The 16,247-nt window shown below is 47.4% G+C and overlaps 1 protein-coding gene and 1 long non-coding RNA gene across 2 annotated transcripts; one reads left to right on the top strand and one right to left on the bottom strand.

The window, feature by feature from the left end:
• Positions 1-1,430: 1,430 nt before the first annotated feature.
• Positions 1,431-5,325, bottom strand: LOC113834947. Its single transcript, XR_003484006.2, has 2 exons — positions 5,188-5,325; positions 1,431-1,804 (listed from the first exon to the last, which is right to left on the bottom strand). It is a non-coding gene; the product is annotated as an uncharacterized LOC113834947 (long non-coding RNA).
• Positions 5,221-14,612, top strand: Taldo1 (transaldolase 1). The gene is made up of 8 exons (NM_001246775.1): positions 5,221-5,369; positions 8,619-8,742; positions 10,006-10,113; positions 11,663-11,794; positions 13,086-13,261; positions 13,403-13,600; positions 13,740-13,885; positions 14,420-14,612. Exons 1-8 carry the CDS (start codon positions 5,273-5,275, stop codon positions 14,450-14,452), a joined length of 1,014 nt encoding a protein of 337 aa, NP_001233704.1. The 5' UTR covers positions 5,221-5,272; the 3' UTR covers positions 14,453-14,612.
• The last annotated feature ends 1,635 nt before the right edge of the window (positions 14,613-16,247 follow it).

Here is a 16,247-nt window from a genome sequence, read left to right as displayed (position 1 = left end):
TGCTCATCATTCTGTCCCTTACTGTCTTAGGGTTACCATTGCTGTTATGAAATACCATAACCGAAAGCAACTTGGGGAAGAAAGGGTTTATTTCACTTTTAATGTCCACAGTTCATCATCAAAATCAGTAAGGTAAGGAGCTCAATTAAGTAGGGCAGGAACCTGGAGGTAGGAGCTGATGCAGAAGCCATGGGGGGGGCACTATTTACTGGCTTGTTCCCTTTGGTTTTCTCAGCCTGCTGTCTTAATAGTATCCAGGACCACCAGCCCCAAGGGTAGCACCCACAATGGACTGGGCCTTCCTACATCAATCACTAAGAAAATGTTCTACAGGCTTGCTTACAGCCCAGTATTATGGAGGCAATTTCTCAATTGAGGCTTCCTTCTCTCAGATGACTCTAGCTTGTGTCAAGTTGACTTAAAGTAGCCAGCACTCTTACATACTACTTTAGAGACTAATATATCTTCTATTCCATCAGCAGTTTGGCAGCACCCTCACATTGATGTAGTGGACCCCATCCATTAAGAAGCGTAAGACTGCTAGCTGTCCTTACATTGAAGGGGCCAGAATGTGACTCCATCTTAGACATGAACAACTCCAATGTATATAATAACCTAAGCCCCAGTCCAGGAAGTCCCCCAGCCAAGTCTAGCCAATCAGCTAAACAGTTTCAAAGCCGGCCTAAAGGCTGAGAGGCCCAGAGTCACAGAGTAAGGCTATTACTGACCATATATGACTAAAAAGTCCACAATGGGTGGAACTGTTACTAGCCCTGTCCAATTACCATGCACCCCATGCAACTGTTCCCTGACTGCCCAGTGACAACAGAGATTAGCTCACCATGCTTAGAATTCCCCAGGTTCCCTTAAAAAGGGCCTGAGCCCCTTGATCCTGGGTTGTCACCACCATTTTGTGTGGATGATCGATCCTGCATGCTGGCTGTTTCTGCAGAATAAATGCTCTTTGTGTTTGCATACAGTTTGAGTATGGGGTCTTTCTTCAGTGATTCTCAGACTCTTACAATGTTACAGCTTAGGCTGTCCTGGAATCCATATATAGCACAAACTGGCCTTAAACTTGTCATAATACTCCTGCCTTACTCTCTTACTCTTTTAAGTACTGAGATTACAGGTGTCAGCCACCATGTTAGCTTGTCTTTTTTTTTCTAGTTCAGTGTTTTATCATCCATAGCAGAGCTAAAGCAACTGTCACCACAGCACAGAGGCATGCTGCCCCATACTACAGAGAGTAAAATGGCCCCATCAGGATTGCTCCCCATTTTCCACAGACAGTTCACTCTCAGATGGCTTAGGTTCGGTTATATGTCTCAGTCCCTCTTCCCCCTGCTGTGAGACTATTCTTAGGGAGATGTAAACAAAGGTCTACTCACCCCAGATTTGGAAATGACAACAGATTTAAAAAGCACAGATAACGCCAAAGTCCAACTCAGCTTTATTGTAGTTACTTAGAGAAGCAGGAATGGCTCAAAGACGGCTGTATCTGTAAAGGTCACTCCAGAGTGGGTGACAAAACACAAAAGCTGGGGATCTGGAGGATGATGCACAGCCTACAAGGAGCTCAACAGGCTGGAGAGTGTCCTTTCCAAGTGACTTGGTTGGTCTGAGCCCTTCCAGGAAGCTCTGTGGTCTTTGTGTCTTCTAGGTCTCTGCTTCTTCCAGGCAGCTGGGATTGTGAGATAGAGACAGTCTTCACTGCTTATAAACTGCTCCTCCCTAGTGCAACTTCTCCATTTCTGGGACTTCCTGAAGCTGTTCTGAGTTGTTTACTTCTTAATTAGCTTCCCTGGAGGATGGAATGATAACACCCCATTGCAAAAACAGCTTCTTTTCCTCCCAAACTTATTGTTCTGCCTATTTGGATAGTGTTGTGTGGCTTCTCTTTGACAGCACTGTCCTCTGAGCCAAACTGCCACCATCTTTACCCGTTCTAGTTATGCTTGTTAACTGCTGATGCTCCTTTAGAAGGTGAGGGTAGAGAGGGTCATGAGATACTCACCTGAATATCCAGCTACTCTTCCTTGTATGCAGTTCTCTGACTACATGGGCTTCAGGACTGGGGTCTCAAAAGGGGTTAGGGTATATAGGCTGGGAAGGACTCGGGAGAGAACTCCATCTGTGCAAGCCATAGGAAAACCATAGGGGGTGCAGGCTTTCCAGTGTGGCCTCTTTTGGTTCAACTCATGTTCTTGTCAGTAATCTCTTAGCCAGGCTCTGTAAGAAAGCCCCAAAATGACAGGCAGCGATGGTGCACACCTTTAATCCCAGGACTTCGGAGGCAGAGGCAGGTGGATCTTTGTGAGCTTGAGGCCAGCCTGGTCTATGGATCGAGTTCTAGGACAGCCAAGACACTGCTGCTACCTGGAAGTCCTGGGAAGGGACATTTAACAAGTTTCCAGGGGGTGATGCTGCAAGCCAGGGCCCATGCTTCAAAGTCTGGATTCTGAACATTATCTTCCCAAATTCTTTAGGCCCCCTTTTTTTAGAGGGACTCTAGAACAGGGTGGCTAGTGACCCCCCCCCTTTTTTTTTTTGGTTTTTCGAGACAGAGTTTCTCTGTGGCTTTGGAGGCTGTCCTAGAACTAGCTCTTGTAGACCAGGCTGGTCTCGAACTAACAGAGATCCCCCCGCCTCTGGTGACCCATTTCCTAAAGCTGATTAAGTCTTTCTGTGCTTTTCACCACTACTTACCTCTTTTAATTGGTATGCTGAAATAGGTAATGGAGCAGAGCCAGCTGGGGCTGCTACAGCCAAGGCTCTACCTCTAAAACTCTGAATATAGCACAAGCAGAGGATCACAGTAGTATTCACAAGGAAACTGGGTTAGGTTGCTTCAAGCCCACTGGTCCATTCAAAGGTAGCTATCCTGAGGAAGCAACTGGTACCCAGACTGCAAAGTGAAGGCATGTCTTGAAGCTCCTCTTGGCCAACAGCTGGCGCCCTGGCTATGATCCCATCCATACCTGGCCAGTCAGGCCGTTGTTCTCAATCTTTCTAATGCTGTGAACCTTCAATACAGTTCTTTTTTTTTGGGGGGGGGGTTTCAAGACAGGGTTTCTCTGTGTAGCTTTGGAGGCTGTCCTGGAACTAGCTCTTGTAGACCAGGCTGGTCTCAAACTCACAGAGATCTGCCTGCCTCTGCCTCCCAAGTGCTGGGATTAAAGGCGTGAGCCACCGACCCCCTGCAAGTACAGTTCTTTATGTTGTTGTAGTGACCCTCCAACCATAAAATTATTTTCACGGCTACATCACAACTCTAATTTTGCTACTGTTATGAATCAGGTTTTTGTTTTGTTTTATTTTCGAGTCAGCGTTTCTTTGTGTAACAGCCCTGGCTATCCTGGAACTCTCTTTGTAGACCAGGCTGGCCTCAAACTCACTGAGACCCACCTGCCTCTGCCTCCGAGTGCTGGGATTAAAGGTGTGCACCATCACCACCCAGCTACTGTTATGAATCATAATATAAATATCTGATACAAGGGATATGTGAAATTCGACCCCTGTGAAAGGATCATTTGTCCCCTAAAAGGGGCCATGATCCACAGGTTGAGAACCATAAAGGCAGCCCCCATGGTCCCTAGTATATTAAAGTCTATCTTCCATGAACTGAAATGGAGTCAGCTGAAGCCGAGTATGGTGGCGCTTGCCTGCAATCATAGTACTTGGGAGGCAGGGGCCGGAAGATCAGGAGTTCAAGGCCAGTCTCCTCACCTGGTCTCACCCCCACCCTCTTTTTTTGTTTTGTTTTTTAAGGCTACTGAGATTAGTGGATAGTGTGCTGGTTACTTTGTCAACTTAACACAAGCTAGAGTTATCTAGGAAGAGGGAACCTCAAATGGGAAAATGCCTCCCCCATTTGATTAATCTGGAGAATTCTGTGAGGCATTTTCCCTTTGGCATGTCTGGAACTCCCTATGTAGATCAGGCTAGCCTTGAACTCACAGAGATCCACCCTGACTGTTGGGATTAGAAGTGTGTGCCACCATCAAGCTCATTTTCTTAATTAATCATTGACATGGGAGGGCCCAGACAATTTGGGGGGTGCCAACCCTGAGCAGGTGGTTCTGGGTTATACATGAAAGGAGGCTGAGGACTGGAGAGTTGGCTCAAGCTCACAACCAAAACAAGAAAGTAGTCCGAGCAAACCAAGGAAAGCAAGCCAGTAAGCAGTCTTCCTCCAGGTTCCTCTCTTGAGTTCCTACCTTGACTCTGAGTGATAGACTGTTACCTGGAAGTGTAAGATGAAATCAACCTCACCAAGTTGCTTTTATTCATGGTGCTTATCACATCAACAGAAAGCAAACCAGGACAGATGGTAAACAAAATATTGAGAGAGAATATCTGACATACGTACGTGTGTGTGTGTGTGTGTGTGTGTGTGTGTTATAACTTGAACCAGCATATTTAAAGAACTGCAAATCAATAATGAGTGAGAACACCGTTAGAAAACTGTCCTTACAATTACTATTGACTGAAGAGACAGCTTCCATCTCTACCTTCTCAACCTGCTATTTATTAATTCGGGACAGATTTCCAGGAGATATGCAATCAAGAGCAAGGGAGGAATCACCCGGCAGCCTAATACAACACCAGGAACACTCCATCTGGGAAGCGTAACTGGTGGCTTTACCAGAAGCGGCTGAACACCTGTAGGAGTCTCAGACTGCAAATCAGCTTGTCTGCTTGTAGACGGCGGCTGCCTGGAGCTGGCCTTACCACCATCAGGTGGGAGCACGGAGGGGCTCACCTCCCAGTCCCTAAACTGGGAGTAATAGAGCGCTTCCAGGTCCCACAGCTGGAGAGGGATGCACCTCGAGGTTCCACCGCTGGGGGAGGGGGGCGCACGTGTAAAGGATGCACAGCTGGAAGCAAGAGCGCGCTCAGGGATTAGCATGGCTCTGGAGCGTGGAGGACTGCAAGGTCTCATCCATCCACGAGCTGCTAGGGTCTGACCCTTAGAGCGCGCGTCTCAGTAAAGCAGGCTGTCCGTTCATTCTACTCATCCGGCATCGACAGTGCGACCGCACCTGCGCCCCACCCTCCCAGGACCGGTGGAAAACAACCAAGTAGGACTGAGGAAGAGACCAAGGACCGCAACACGGGCGTGGCCTACAGCATCCGCCTCCAAGTACAAGGGCGGGGCTCGCCTCCAGGGGGGTGGGGCCTCACCTAGCTTTGCTCCGATTGGTCAGGACGCGCGGGGCATTGTGGGTCGCCGCGCTCCTGCTGCCGCCTCAGCTCTACGCGCCTCGCCATGTCTGGGTCCCCTGTAAAACGCCAGAGGATGGAGTCCGCTCTGGACCAGCTCAAGCAGTTCACCACCGTGGTGGCCGACACGGGTGACTTCAATGGTGAGAGGACGCGGCGCATGCGCCCTGAATGAGCTGCGGCGCCCCCAATTTTGGGATCAGGACTGCTATGGGTGCCTGGGGCGGGGCCTCGCGGGCGCTGGAGACGGGATTGGCTAGTCTGCCGAACTCTCAAGGTCCTACCCGGCCTCCGGGCTATCTGGTGACCCTGGGAGCCCCTTGCGAAGCTTCGGTGAGTCGAGGCGACGGTCCAAGGAAGAATCCCGCTGACCCTGGGTGTCCAGCCTACGGTAACACAGGCTCAGCTTTGGAGCCGGTGCGGTCTGCAGGGCCGGGACGGCCTCTGTGGAGGACACCTGCTTTTGCAGCCTGTTGCACTGGCCTTCCAGCTGGTTACCGTCTGGGTACCCAGTGTGGCTGGACTCATACAAGATGCACATACTAAATCAAATGGTTATTCTATTGCCAAACCTCCTTCCCTTCTGAGACAGGGTTTCACAGTGTAGTCCAAGCTGGCCTGGAACTCCTGGTAATCCTCTGTTTTAGCCTCTTAGTACTGGATCAGGCAGTGCCACCATTCCCAGCTCCAGTACTCAGATTTTCCTGGACTTGGAGAGAACTTGGAAGATATAGGTAGTAAGGCTTGCCCTGCTGATCTAGCTCTCAGCCTTGTGGAGTCGTATAGTTGAACTTGTTTCACATCTGCTGTGAAAATGAGACTTTGAGGAAATGCTCCATGAGAGCCCAGTACAAAAGCACCTTCTGCCCTTTTCTGCTTTCTCACGGTGACTTGAGAAACAGGCTTTAATTCCTCATGAGTAAGTGCATTGTTTATCTCTCAGAGAGAGTGATTAGGCATATTTGGGCTGCTTAAATATAAGGAAGGACAGACCTGTCTAGTAGCAAACCTGTCTGGCAGAAGCTGTGGGTTTGTCGGGGAGGTTCCAGAAATCCATTGGGAATCCTGAGGTTTTTCCACTATGTGTGTAGTGCATATCTTTTTAGGGGGTGGGTGTGGGGAGCGGTTCAAGACAGGATTTCTCCATAGCTTTGGAGCCTGTCCTGGAACTAGCTCTTGTAGACCAGGCTGGTCTGGAACTCAGAGATCCACCTGCCTCTGCCTACTGAGTGCTGGGATTAAAGGCATGCACCACCACTGCCTGGCTGTAATGCAGATTTTACCTGCTAATGTTTATGATCACAGAGTGCAAGAGCCAGGCATAGCGGCACATGCCTGCACTTGGGAAACAGAGGCAGGCCAATCAGTTTGGTGTCCACATAGTTCAGGCGGGCCAGGGTTACATAGTGAGACCCTGTCTCAAGCAAAAATAACAAAAGTACATTCATTGACAGTGTAGCTTAATATATATACAAGTTAAATAATTATAAACACTGCATTCAATTTGAGGTCTGTATTGTGTAGGTCCTTAACTCCTTGGGTGTCACAGGCCCCCGAAAATAGAATCTGGACTCTAATAGCCGAAACATTTGCCCCCTTCATTTTCCACTAAACCTAAGGGTCTTTGTGCCTTAAAGCTCATCTGTAGAGGTGGGATAGGGATCAAGCCCAGAGCATCACACCTACTAAAACAGGTACTCTATTCCTGAGCCGTGTCTCCAGCCTTTGGGTCTATGTGCCCTTCAATAGATTCACACTTGAGCCAGCACCATTCCAGAGCACATTTTCCCCTACTTTTTTATTTTGAAATAATTGCAGACTCCCAAGATGTTGCAAAAGTAGCCCAAGCACCCTTTGCCCAGTTTCCCTAATGATGTCCAAATCAGGAAGCAGACACCAGTGAGCCATGCATTGTGCTGCCTGCAGACCAGGCCTGCTGTGGTTATCTTTGCAGTGGTTTCATACTGTGTGGACTTATATTAGCACTACAAGGATGCAGAGTTATCTCCTTATCCTCAAAAGACGTATGGGCATAGTGGCATAGACTTGTAATGTAGTCCCAACATTGGGGAGGTTAAGGCAGGAGGATTACAAGTTTTAGAAAAAGAGTTAAGCAAGCTCAATGCCCTCTTGGCAACTGGGCATTGCTGGCTCTGCATCTGCTGTTCCTATGCCCATTCACTTGGATAGCTGAGCTGACAGGGGCTCATTGGCTTTTCTGAATTCCTGAGTCAGGGTGTAAACCCTAATATGTTAAAAGAGCTAATACAGCTTGGCATAATATGTGCTCCCCCCTAAAAACAACAACCAAAAAAGTCATGAGAAGAGCTGAAGCTAGTGTTAGTGTCAGCAAGCCTGCCAGTGGTTTGGGACTAGTGCACCACCTGCTGGCGCTCTGGGGCAATAGGACAAATTGTGGAGTGTATTCTTCCAGCATCCTCATATTTCCCTTCCAAGTCATTAAAAATCAGCTTTTATTGGGGGGGGGGGATTGTTCTGGGGTTACCTAGTTTTGTTGTTGTTTATTATGTTTTTGTTTCAGATAAGGTCTCAGTGTGTAGGCCTGGCTAGCCTAGAACTTGCTATGTAGAGCAGGCTGGCCTCAAACTCTAGCTTATTTGTTTCATTTTAAGCTTTACTATAAAAAATATTGCAAATTTAAAAAAGAAATCACACACCAATATGGTTTGGTGGTCTGTTTTGTTTTGAGACAGTCTCAATATATAATCCTGGTCTGGAACTCACTAAGTAGCCCAAGCTGGCCTTGAACACCTGTGTCTGCTTCCAGGGTGCTGGGATTAAAGGTGTGTGCCACCACACCTAGCTCATGCTGTGGTCTTTTGAGACAGGGACTTGCTCTGAAACCCAGGCTGGCCTTTGACTCTCAGTCATCTGAGCTAGGATCATAGGCTGTGCTGCTATACCCAGCTCAAGTGTGTGCGTTGATTACTGTCTTCACATGGAAGCCAGCCTCTTTGGATCTGCTGTGAGCACTGCCACTGAGATCCACTTGGGCACTCTTCCTCATCTCAGGTCAAAGTTGCTTCTGGTCACTGACAAAATACCTGAGAGAAAACTTGAGGGAGGGCTGATTTATTTGGATGATTTCTAAGGTCTATTGTGTGGGAGAGGTCACAGGTAAAGCAGAGCAGCTCCTCTTAGGCAAACAAGAAACAGGGAGACAATGCCTGTGCTAGCAGACTGTCTCCTCTTATTCCATGGGGCCTCTAGTCTTATCTATGGGTTATGATGTCCAAATTCTGAGCAGGTCTCTTCCTTAGTTAATCCTCCTGGAAGCACAGACAAGCCCAGAGGTAGTTTAGATCTACTTGGTCCAATCCAGCTGACAACAAGATTAACCATCCACCTGCTTTTGAAATATATTTACCTAGCCATTGATGAGTACAAGCCCCAGGATGCCACCACCAACCCATCCTTGATCCTGGCTGCAGCCCAGATGCCTGCCTACCAAGAGCTGGTGGAAGAGGCCATTGCCTATGGCAAGAAGCTGGGTGGGTGAGTATGGATGATGAGAGCTCTGCAGGTCCCACTCCTCAGATTGGCCATATTTCCCTCCCAGTCCAACACTGTCTTTTGTTCATTGAGAAGTGATTGTATGGAGTAAATCACACTCACTGGCTATATGGCTCTGAGGCTTGCCAGCGTCTAGACCCCCAGCTGAGATATAGAACACTGCCAGCCTTCCAGGTTCCTGTCTTTGACAGACTCTGTAGCTCTGACAGCTATGCTTTGCCTTCTGGTTGTCATTACTTTCTTTCTTTGGTTTTTTTGTTTGTTTTGTTTTGTTTTTATTTATTTTTTTGGATACAGAGTCTCTACATAGCTGTGGCTGTCCTGGAACACACTATGTAGACCAGGTTGGCCACACCTGCCTCTGCCTCCTGAGTGCTGAGATTAAAGGAATGCACCACCTTGCCCAGCTGTCGTTACTTTTTAATAACAGGCTAATGGATTTTAGTAAATTGTGTGTTGCTACAACTGTCACCATAATCTCTGATCCTCCTCCTTCTACCTCCTTGTCCGTGTCCTCAGCTTCTTTCTTGTTTATATGAGACAAGGTGTCCCTGTGTAGCCAGGCTGCTCTTAAGTATGCTTGCCCAGTGCTAAGATAACACTGTGTGGTGCCACTGTGCTGGCTTCCAATCTTTTTCTTGTTCCTGTAGTTTTACCTCTTCCACCTTATCACAGATAATAAATGTATAGTCCCTTTTTATATAGTAATTGTAGTATTTATGAGGTATGGTATGCTGATGTTATACATTATACAATGTGTCATCAAATCAAGGTGATAGGCATCTTACTCTCCTTTCTTGGGGGTATCATTTCTTGGGGTTGTATAAAAATATAATTTTATAATGGGGGTGGTAGTGCAGGCCTTTGATTTCACCACTTGGGAGGCAGAGTTCGAGGCCAGCCTGGTCTACACAGTGAGTTCTAGAACAGCCAGGGTTACATAGAGAAATGCTGTCACAAAAAACCAAAAAAGGAAAAAGTTTTGAAGATGATGGTGGTGTGATTCCCAACAATATAAGTTAATGCTGTTGAACTATAAACTTAAATGGTCAAGATGGCATGTTTTATGGGTGTTTCACTATTATATAAAGACCCTGTCTCAAAGCAAAAATAAGTAGCATGTGCTCTCATGCCCATGGTGGGGAGGCTGAAGGGAAAGAAATTTGGCAAAAGAGTCAGAGTTGGTCTTATAGGTTCCCCCAAAGCCTTCAAAGTTTCTAACACAACTTTCCCTCTGAATTTCAGGCCACAAGAGGAACAGATTAAAAATGCTATTGATAAACTTTTTGTGCTGTTTGGAGCAGAAATACTAAAGAAGATTCCAGGCCGTGTGTCCACAGAAGTGGATGCAAGGTAGGTGGGGATAGGGTAGGAAGGCAGCAGGTATCCTGGTGGCATCAGTGGCTGAAGAGGTAGTTTGTTCTTGATATTCTCCACACTCATTCAGTGGTATAATATGTATTATATTGGAAGACTATACAGAACTGATAGCCTAGACACTGATCAATGGCTAATCTTGAGTCTTGTGTCTTTTGTGAAAATATACTTTCATTAAGAGGTCCTGGCCGGGCGGTGGTGGCTCATGCCTTTAATCCCAGCACTCGGGAGGCAGAGGCAGGCGGATCTCTGTGAGTTCAAGGCCAGCCTGGGCTCCAGAGCGAGTGCCAAGATAGGCTCCAAAGCTACACAGAGAAACCCTGTCTCGGAAAAAAAAAAAAGAGAAGCCCAGAAATTGGGGCTGGAGAGATGGCTCAGAGGTTAAGGACTGCTCTTCCAGAGGTCCTGAGTTCAATTCCCAGCAACCACATGGTGGCTCACAACCATCTATAATGAGATCTGATGCCCTCTGACGTCCTCTTCTGGCCTGCAGGCATACATGCAGGCAGAACATATATATATATATATATTATATATATATATATATATATATATATATATCCATCCATCCATCCATCCATCCATCCATCCAGAAATTTGGTGATTTTTGTTGTTTGGTTTTTTGTGTTTTCAAGCCGGGGTCTCACTGTGTAGCTCTTGCTATCCTGGAATTCACTATGTAGACCACCAGGCTGGCTTCCTTTAAACTCACAGAGATCTGCCTACCTTTGTCTCCCAAGTACTGGGAATCAAAGCCAGGTCCTCTGGAAGAACAGCCAGTGTTCTTAAGCACTTGGCCATTTCTCCAGCCTCTGAGTGTTTTGTTGTCTTTTTTAATCTCATGGAGCCCCAGCTGACCTCAAACTTACTATGTAGCTGAGAATGACCTTGACCTTATATGATCCTGCCCTTTCCTCAGTGCTGGGATTATGAGTCCACCACCTTATTTATGTGCATGATAAGCAAGTGCTCTACCAACTCAGCACAACTCTGACCCCCTTTTTTTCTGTTTGGTTTGGTTTTTTGTTTATTTTTCAGACCACAGTCTCTTTTAAAGACTTATTTATTTTTATTTTATATGTATGAGTGTTGCTTGGATGTATGTACACTACATATGTGCCTGGTGCCTGTGGAGGCCAGAAGAGGGCATCAGATCCTCTGGAACTGGAGTTAAACAAGGTTGTGAACTGCTATATTGGTGTTAGGAACCAAACCTGGGTCCTCTGAAAGAGCAGCAAGTGCTCTTAGCCACTGAGCTTCTCTTTCCAACCTGAAGGCAGCGTCACTTGTAGCACAGGCTGACCTTGAACTCCTGATTCTCCTATCACAGTCTCCTGAGTGCTGGTTACAAGGTTTGGCTACAGGTCTACTTCTGAAATTGTATCTCAAGTTGCACCAAGTCTAGAATAGGGGGTGGGAAGGGTTTGCCCAGTGAGCCACTCAGCTACAGAATACCCTGTTTCTGACATGCTCCCTTGGTGGATGTCCTGTGTGATCTGAGTACCTGGAATAATTGCTTTTACAGGCTTTCCTTTGATAAGGATGCAATGGTAGCCCGAGCCAAACGCCTCATTGAGCTTTACAAAGAAGCTGGGATCAGCAAGGACAGAATTCTCATCAAGTTGTCCTCAACCTGGGAAGGAATTCAAGCTGGAAAGTAAGTATTCCCTACATGGAGGTAGCTTCTGATTCTGATTCTGTTCCTGAGCAGCAGGCACCAGTTTCTGTGGGTCTGAAAGTCGGAGGCTCTTGAGACATGCCTGCCCTCTTTGCTCCAGGGTCAGCTCAGATAGTGCCAGTTAAGAAGAGATGCCTTTCTTACACTTCCAGGTTTGTCTGTCAGACTCCTTCTGGGACAGTGAAGCCAAAACTTACATAAGTTTTAAAGAAACCATTGTCATACAAATAGAATGCTCTAAGTGGAAGAGAATGTAAAATGGTAAAAACAGTCACATTCTTCTATGATGCCTCTTCTAGAAGTAGTCAGTCCTGGCTATTCTAGGACCTGGGCAGCAAAGAGTCCTTTTGCCCATATTTCCTTTTTTTTCTCCACCTAGAACCACTGATTTTTCTTCTCTGGATTTGCCTATTCTGGACATCTCATATAAGTAGAGGCAGATCATATATGAACTATTGTGTCTGATTCATTCAACATGTTCTAGTGTCTATGCTTTGTTTCCTGACTGGACTTGCTTCCATTGGTGGGTGGATCGTGTCTTTGCATTTGTCTTTTGTTAGTCACTGGGGTCTGTTACCACTTGGAGGCTGTTGAGAATAATGGTATAGACACATACACATTTTGGCATGGACCTGGGTTTTCCTTTTTCATGGTCAGATACAAAGAAGCAGGCTTACTGGGTCACATAGTAGAAGAGACTCTCTCCCCTTCGGCTGAGCCAGCATGGTATAAACTACACTTGTGCTGGGACACCCAAGTAGCCATGTAGTGGAGACACCTTTGAAGGTGGCCCCTGGGAAGGGAACTATGGCTGGAGTAGCCTTGGCTTGGCTTTCAGGCCTCCATCACGTGGTGGAGTGCTGTCCAGGAGTGAGTATTGGGCCCAGGGACTTCTCAGGAAAGAGACTGGGTTTGCTTCAGGGTAACTCCAGGAAGAATGAGGTCCTAATCACACCCTTGGTAATGACCCACTGCCTCTAGCCTAAGAGTAGAACCCAGAGAGCTCTGATGAGGGAAGGGACCCTGATTGCAGTGTTGGAGCAAATGTGGACACTCAGGGCCTTTGTGTGTATGCAATGTGGCTATGATGGAGGAAGTCCTGGTCACTCCTTGTCCAGACCTACCCTGCTGAGTCTCAAGCTTGTTCTTAACAATGTACAGCCCTGTTCCTGCCCCTGCTATTAAGAAACTGAAGACTCTTGGGAGCAACAGGGGCCAGAGCTCAGCCTGAGGCTGCTCTCAACAACACCCCTGCCCATCTTGTCCACAGGGAGCTGGAGGAGCAGCATGGCATCCATTGCAACATGACGCTGCTTTTCTCCTTCGCCCAGGCTGTGGCCTGTGCTGAGGCGGGTGTGACGCTCATCTCTCCCTTTGTGGGGCGCATCCTTGACTGGCATGTGGCAAACACAGACAAGAAGTCCTATGAACCCCAGGAGGACCCTGGTGAGCTACCTTTTTAAGATCACAGGGGCAGGGGATCTACTGTGTTGACAAGCAGGGCTGGAGGACCAGGTCATGGTGGGATCATACAGCAGCTCTGGGTGCCTCTAGGGCCATCCTAGAACATGCCTATATTTCCTCCAGGGGTAAAGAGTGTCACCAAAATCTACAACTACTACAAGAAGTTTGGCTATAAAACCATTGTCATGGGCGCCTCCTTCCGTAACACTGGTGAGATCAAAGCACTGGCAGGCTGCGATTTCCTCACCATCTCACCCAAGCTCCTGGGGGAGCTGCTCAAGGATAACACCAAGTTGGCACCTGTGCTTTCCATCAAAGCGGGTAAGGCCAAGGGGCCCAATAAGGACCTCTGTGTGGGCGGAGCTAAGGCCTGACCCTGATGGGAGAAACTCAGCCTAGGCTGAGGGACAGTTATGAGTCGAAGGGTAAGGCAGGCATGGAGAGCTGTGGTATCCCCCAGCCCAGACCAGTGACTTGGAGAAGATACATCTGGACGAGAAGGCCTTCCGTTGGCTGCACAATGAGGACCAAATGGCTGTGGAGAAGCTCTCCGATGGGATCCGAAAGTTTGCTGCTGATGCCATAAAGTTAGAACGGATGCTCACGGTGAGTTTTTGTGTGGGCAGCATTGGGCCTTTTCTCCTTCATCCAGTGGCAAAGTTGGTGCAGTTGAAACTCACTGCAGGAGCCTGGCATGGTAGCACACACCTATAATTCCATTATTCTGGAGAATGAGGCAAGAGGATCACAAATTCATTAGCCTGAGCTAGGAATGCTAGTACACGCCTTTAGTCCAAGCACTTAAGAAACAAAGACTATCTCAAGAAACAAAACTAGGGCCTTGCAGTAATGGTGCATGCCTTCAGTCCTAGCACTCTGGAGTCAGACGCAGGCAGATCTCTGAGTTCCAGGCCAGCCTGATCTACAGAGCAAGTTCCAGAACAGCCAAGGCTATATAGAGAGAAATTTAAAAGAAAAAAAAAAAAAAAAAACTATACGTACAGGGAGGGGGGTTTCCTTGGGAGACCATGGGTCCCAGCTATACTGGGACCTTGGTGGGTCTTGTCTGGGGCTTTCCAGGCAGAGTGAGGGGCTGGCAAAATAAGGGACTAACATGACTCTACCTCTGGTCATTTCCAGGAACGAATGTTCAGCGCTGAGAATGGAAAGTAGCACAGTGCCTGAGGCTGGACCCCAGACCTGCACTGCCTTTGAGCTGGCTCCTAATTGCACATGGCTTGTGATGAATCTTGCATTTTTTAGTGATTGGAGAGGGATGAATCATAGGTTTCTGATTTTATGTGAAATTTTGTCTAATTCATTAAAGCAGTCGCTTTTCCTATGTTGTTTCATTTCACCGTCTTTGTCACCATCTACCCCCAGAATTAGCTGTGACTGAAGTTGAGACGTGGTTATGAACCCTGGCTATCAGCCTGATCCAGGCAATTGTGGCCCTCACCCTCATCTTGTAAAGCCCTACTCGACCACAACTGGGACATGAGATGGCAGTGGTCTTTGGCTTTTGGTGGTGAGACTATCCAATAACTCCCTCTGTACCTGGTGTCCCTGTCCCCTGCCTAGTCTTATAGGGTGCACTAGCAGTTTGGAAGACAAGTTGCCCCTCTGTTAGGGGCGGGGCAACTGCTGAACATAGTGCTCCAGAGCCAGGCCTGCCCACTGCCCAAGAGAATAAGTCCAGCAGTTTATTTCTCCCATCTAGGTGCTCTGCCTGGTATTGTAGCCAGGTTCTAAAGAACAGTGGCACCACCTTAGGGGGACAGCACAGTATATGACACCAGCTTTGGAAGAGCATGGAAGCACATGCCTATAATACAGTACCTGTAGGGCAGCAACCAGACTGTCCACATCTGAGGACATCCTGGTCTATTTAGTAGGTTCTGGGCCTACATAGAAACCCTGTCTTTAAAATGAAAGCCTGGCAACAGTAGCCTATGCTTTTAATCCTAGCACTCAAGAGGCAGAGGCAGGTGGAAACTCTGGTGAAAAAAACCCCCATGGAGGGCCGGGGAGATGGCTCATCGGTTAAGAGCACTGTCTGTTCTTCCAGAGGACCCAGGTTCAGCACCTACATGACAGCTCACAACAGTCTGTAACTCCAGTTCCAGGGGATCTGACACCCTCAATACATGCAGGCAAAAACACCAATGCACATGAAAAAAAAATATATTTTTTTTTACAAAAAGAAAGACACGCAGGCTGTTGACTTCCTGATCAGTGTTTTAGGGGGGAAAAAAAAAAAAAACCATGGAATCCTACTAAGAAGGATCATAGAGCAACTTCGCAGGCCTGTTCCCCCAAATTCCCACCATAAGTGGCTCTAGAGCTAAGTACCTGCCTGGGCAGTCTAGCCCCATCCTGGATGGTCAAGTGGGGAGCAGCTTCAACCTATCACAGCTAGGCTCACACTTTCCCTGATGAATACTCACAAATATTTTACCACTTCCAGTCAGGGTGACAGCCTGTGGGAACAATGCTGCTTGAGGCTGACTTGCTTCAGCATATAGACAGCCTTGTGCCCATACCACCCAACCTTCACCCTTTGGGCTAGCAATAGTGTGTCCTGAAAGGATATCAGGGCTTTGAGTCTTTCCAACCTGTGGACTCCAGGGATACTGGCCAGGCATTATGTATGCTGTGTGGACCTCTGTTTTGTGTTTTATGAGATGGGGTCTCTGTACATAGCCTGGCTGTCTTATAACTCACTATGTAGAGCAGGCTGCCTCTGCTGGTGTTAAAGGTTGCCACCACATACAGCTTTGTATCAGAATTTATGGCCAAATACTTGACAGAACCTGTGATATTCCATCGTAAAGAAACCGCTAGCTGGGTGAGGTGACAAACACCTTTAATCCCAGGCCTCAAAGTTTCATTTCTCTTGAGTAATTATAAATGTGCCACTTTCCCAGGGTTTTGTTCATTCTCTCTTCTCCAGCCTGCTGTCCTCTTC

The sequence above is a fragment of the Cricetulus griseus genome, chromosome 3 (assembly GCF_003668045.3).
Source record: "Cricetulus griseus strain 17A/GY chromosome 3, alternate assembly CriGri-PICRH-1.0, whole genome shotgun sequence".
NCBI lineage: Eukaryota > Metazoa > Chordata > Mammalia > Rodentia > Cricetidae > Cricetulus > Cricetulus griseus.
This window is presented reverse-complemented; position numbering and strand designations above follow the sequence as displayed.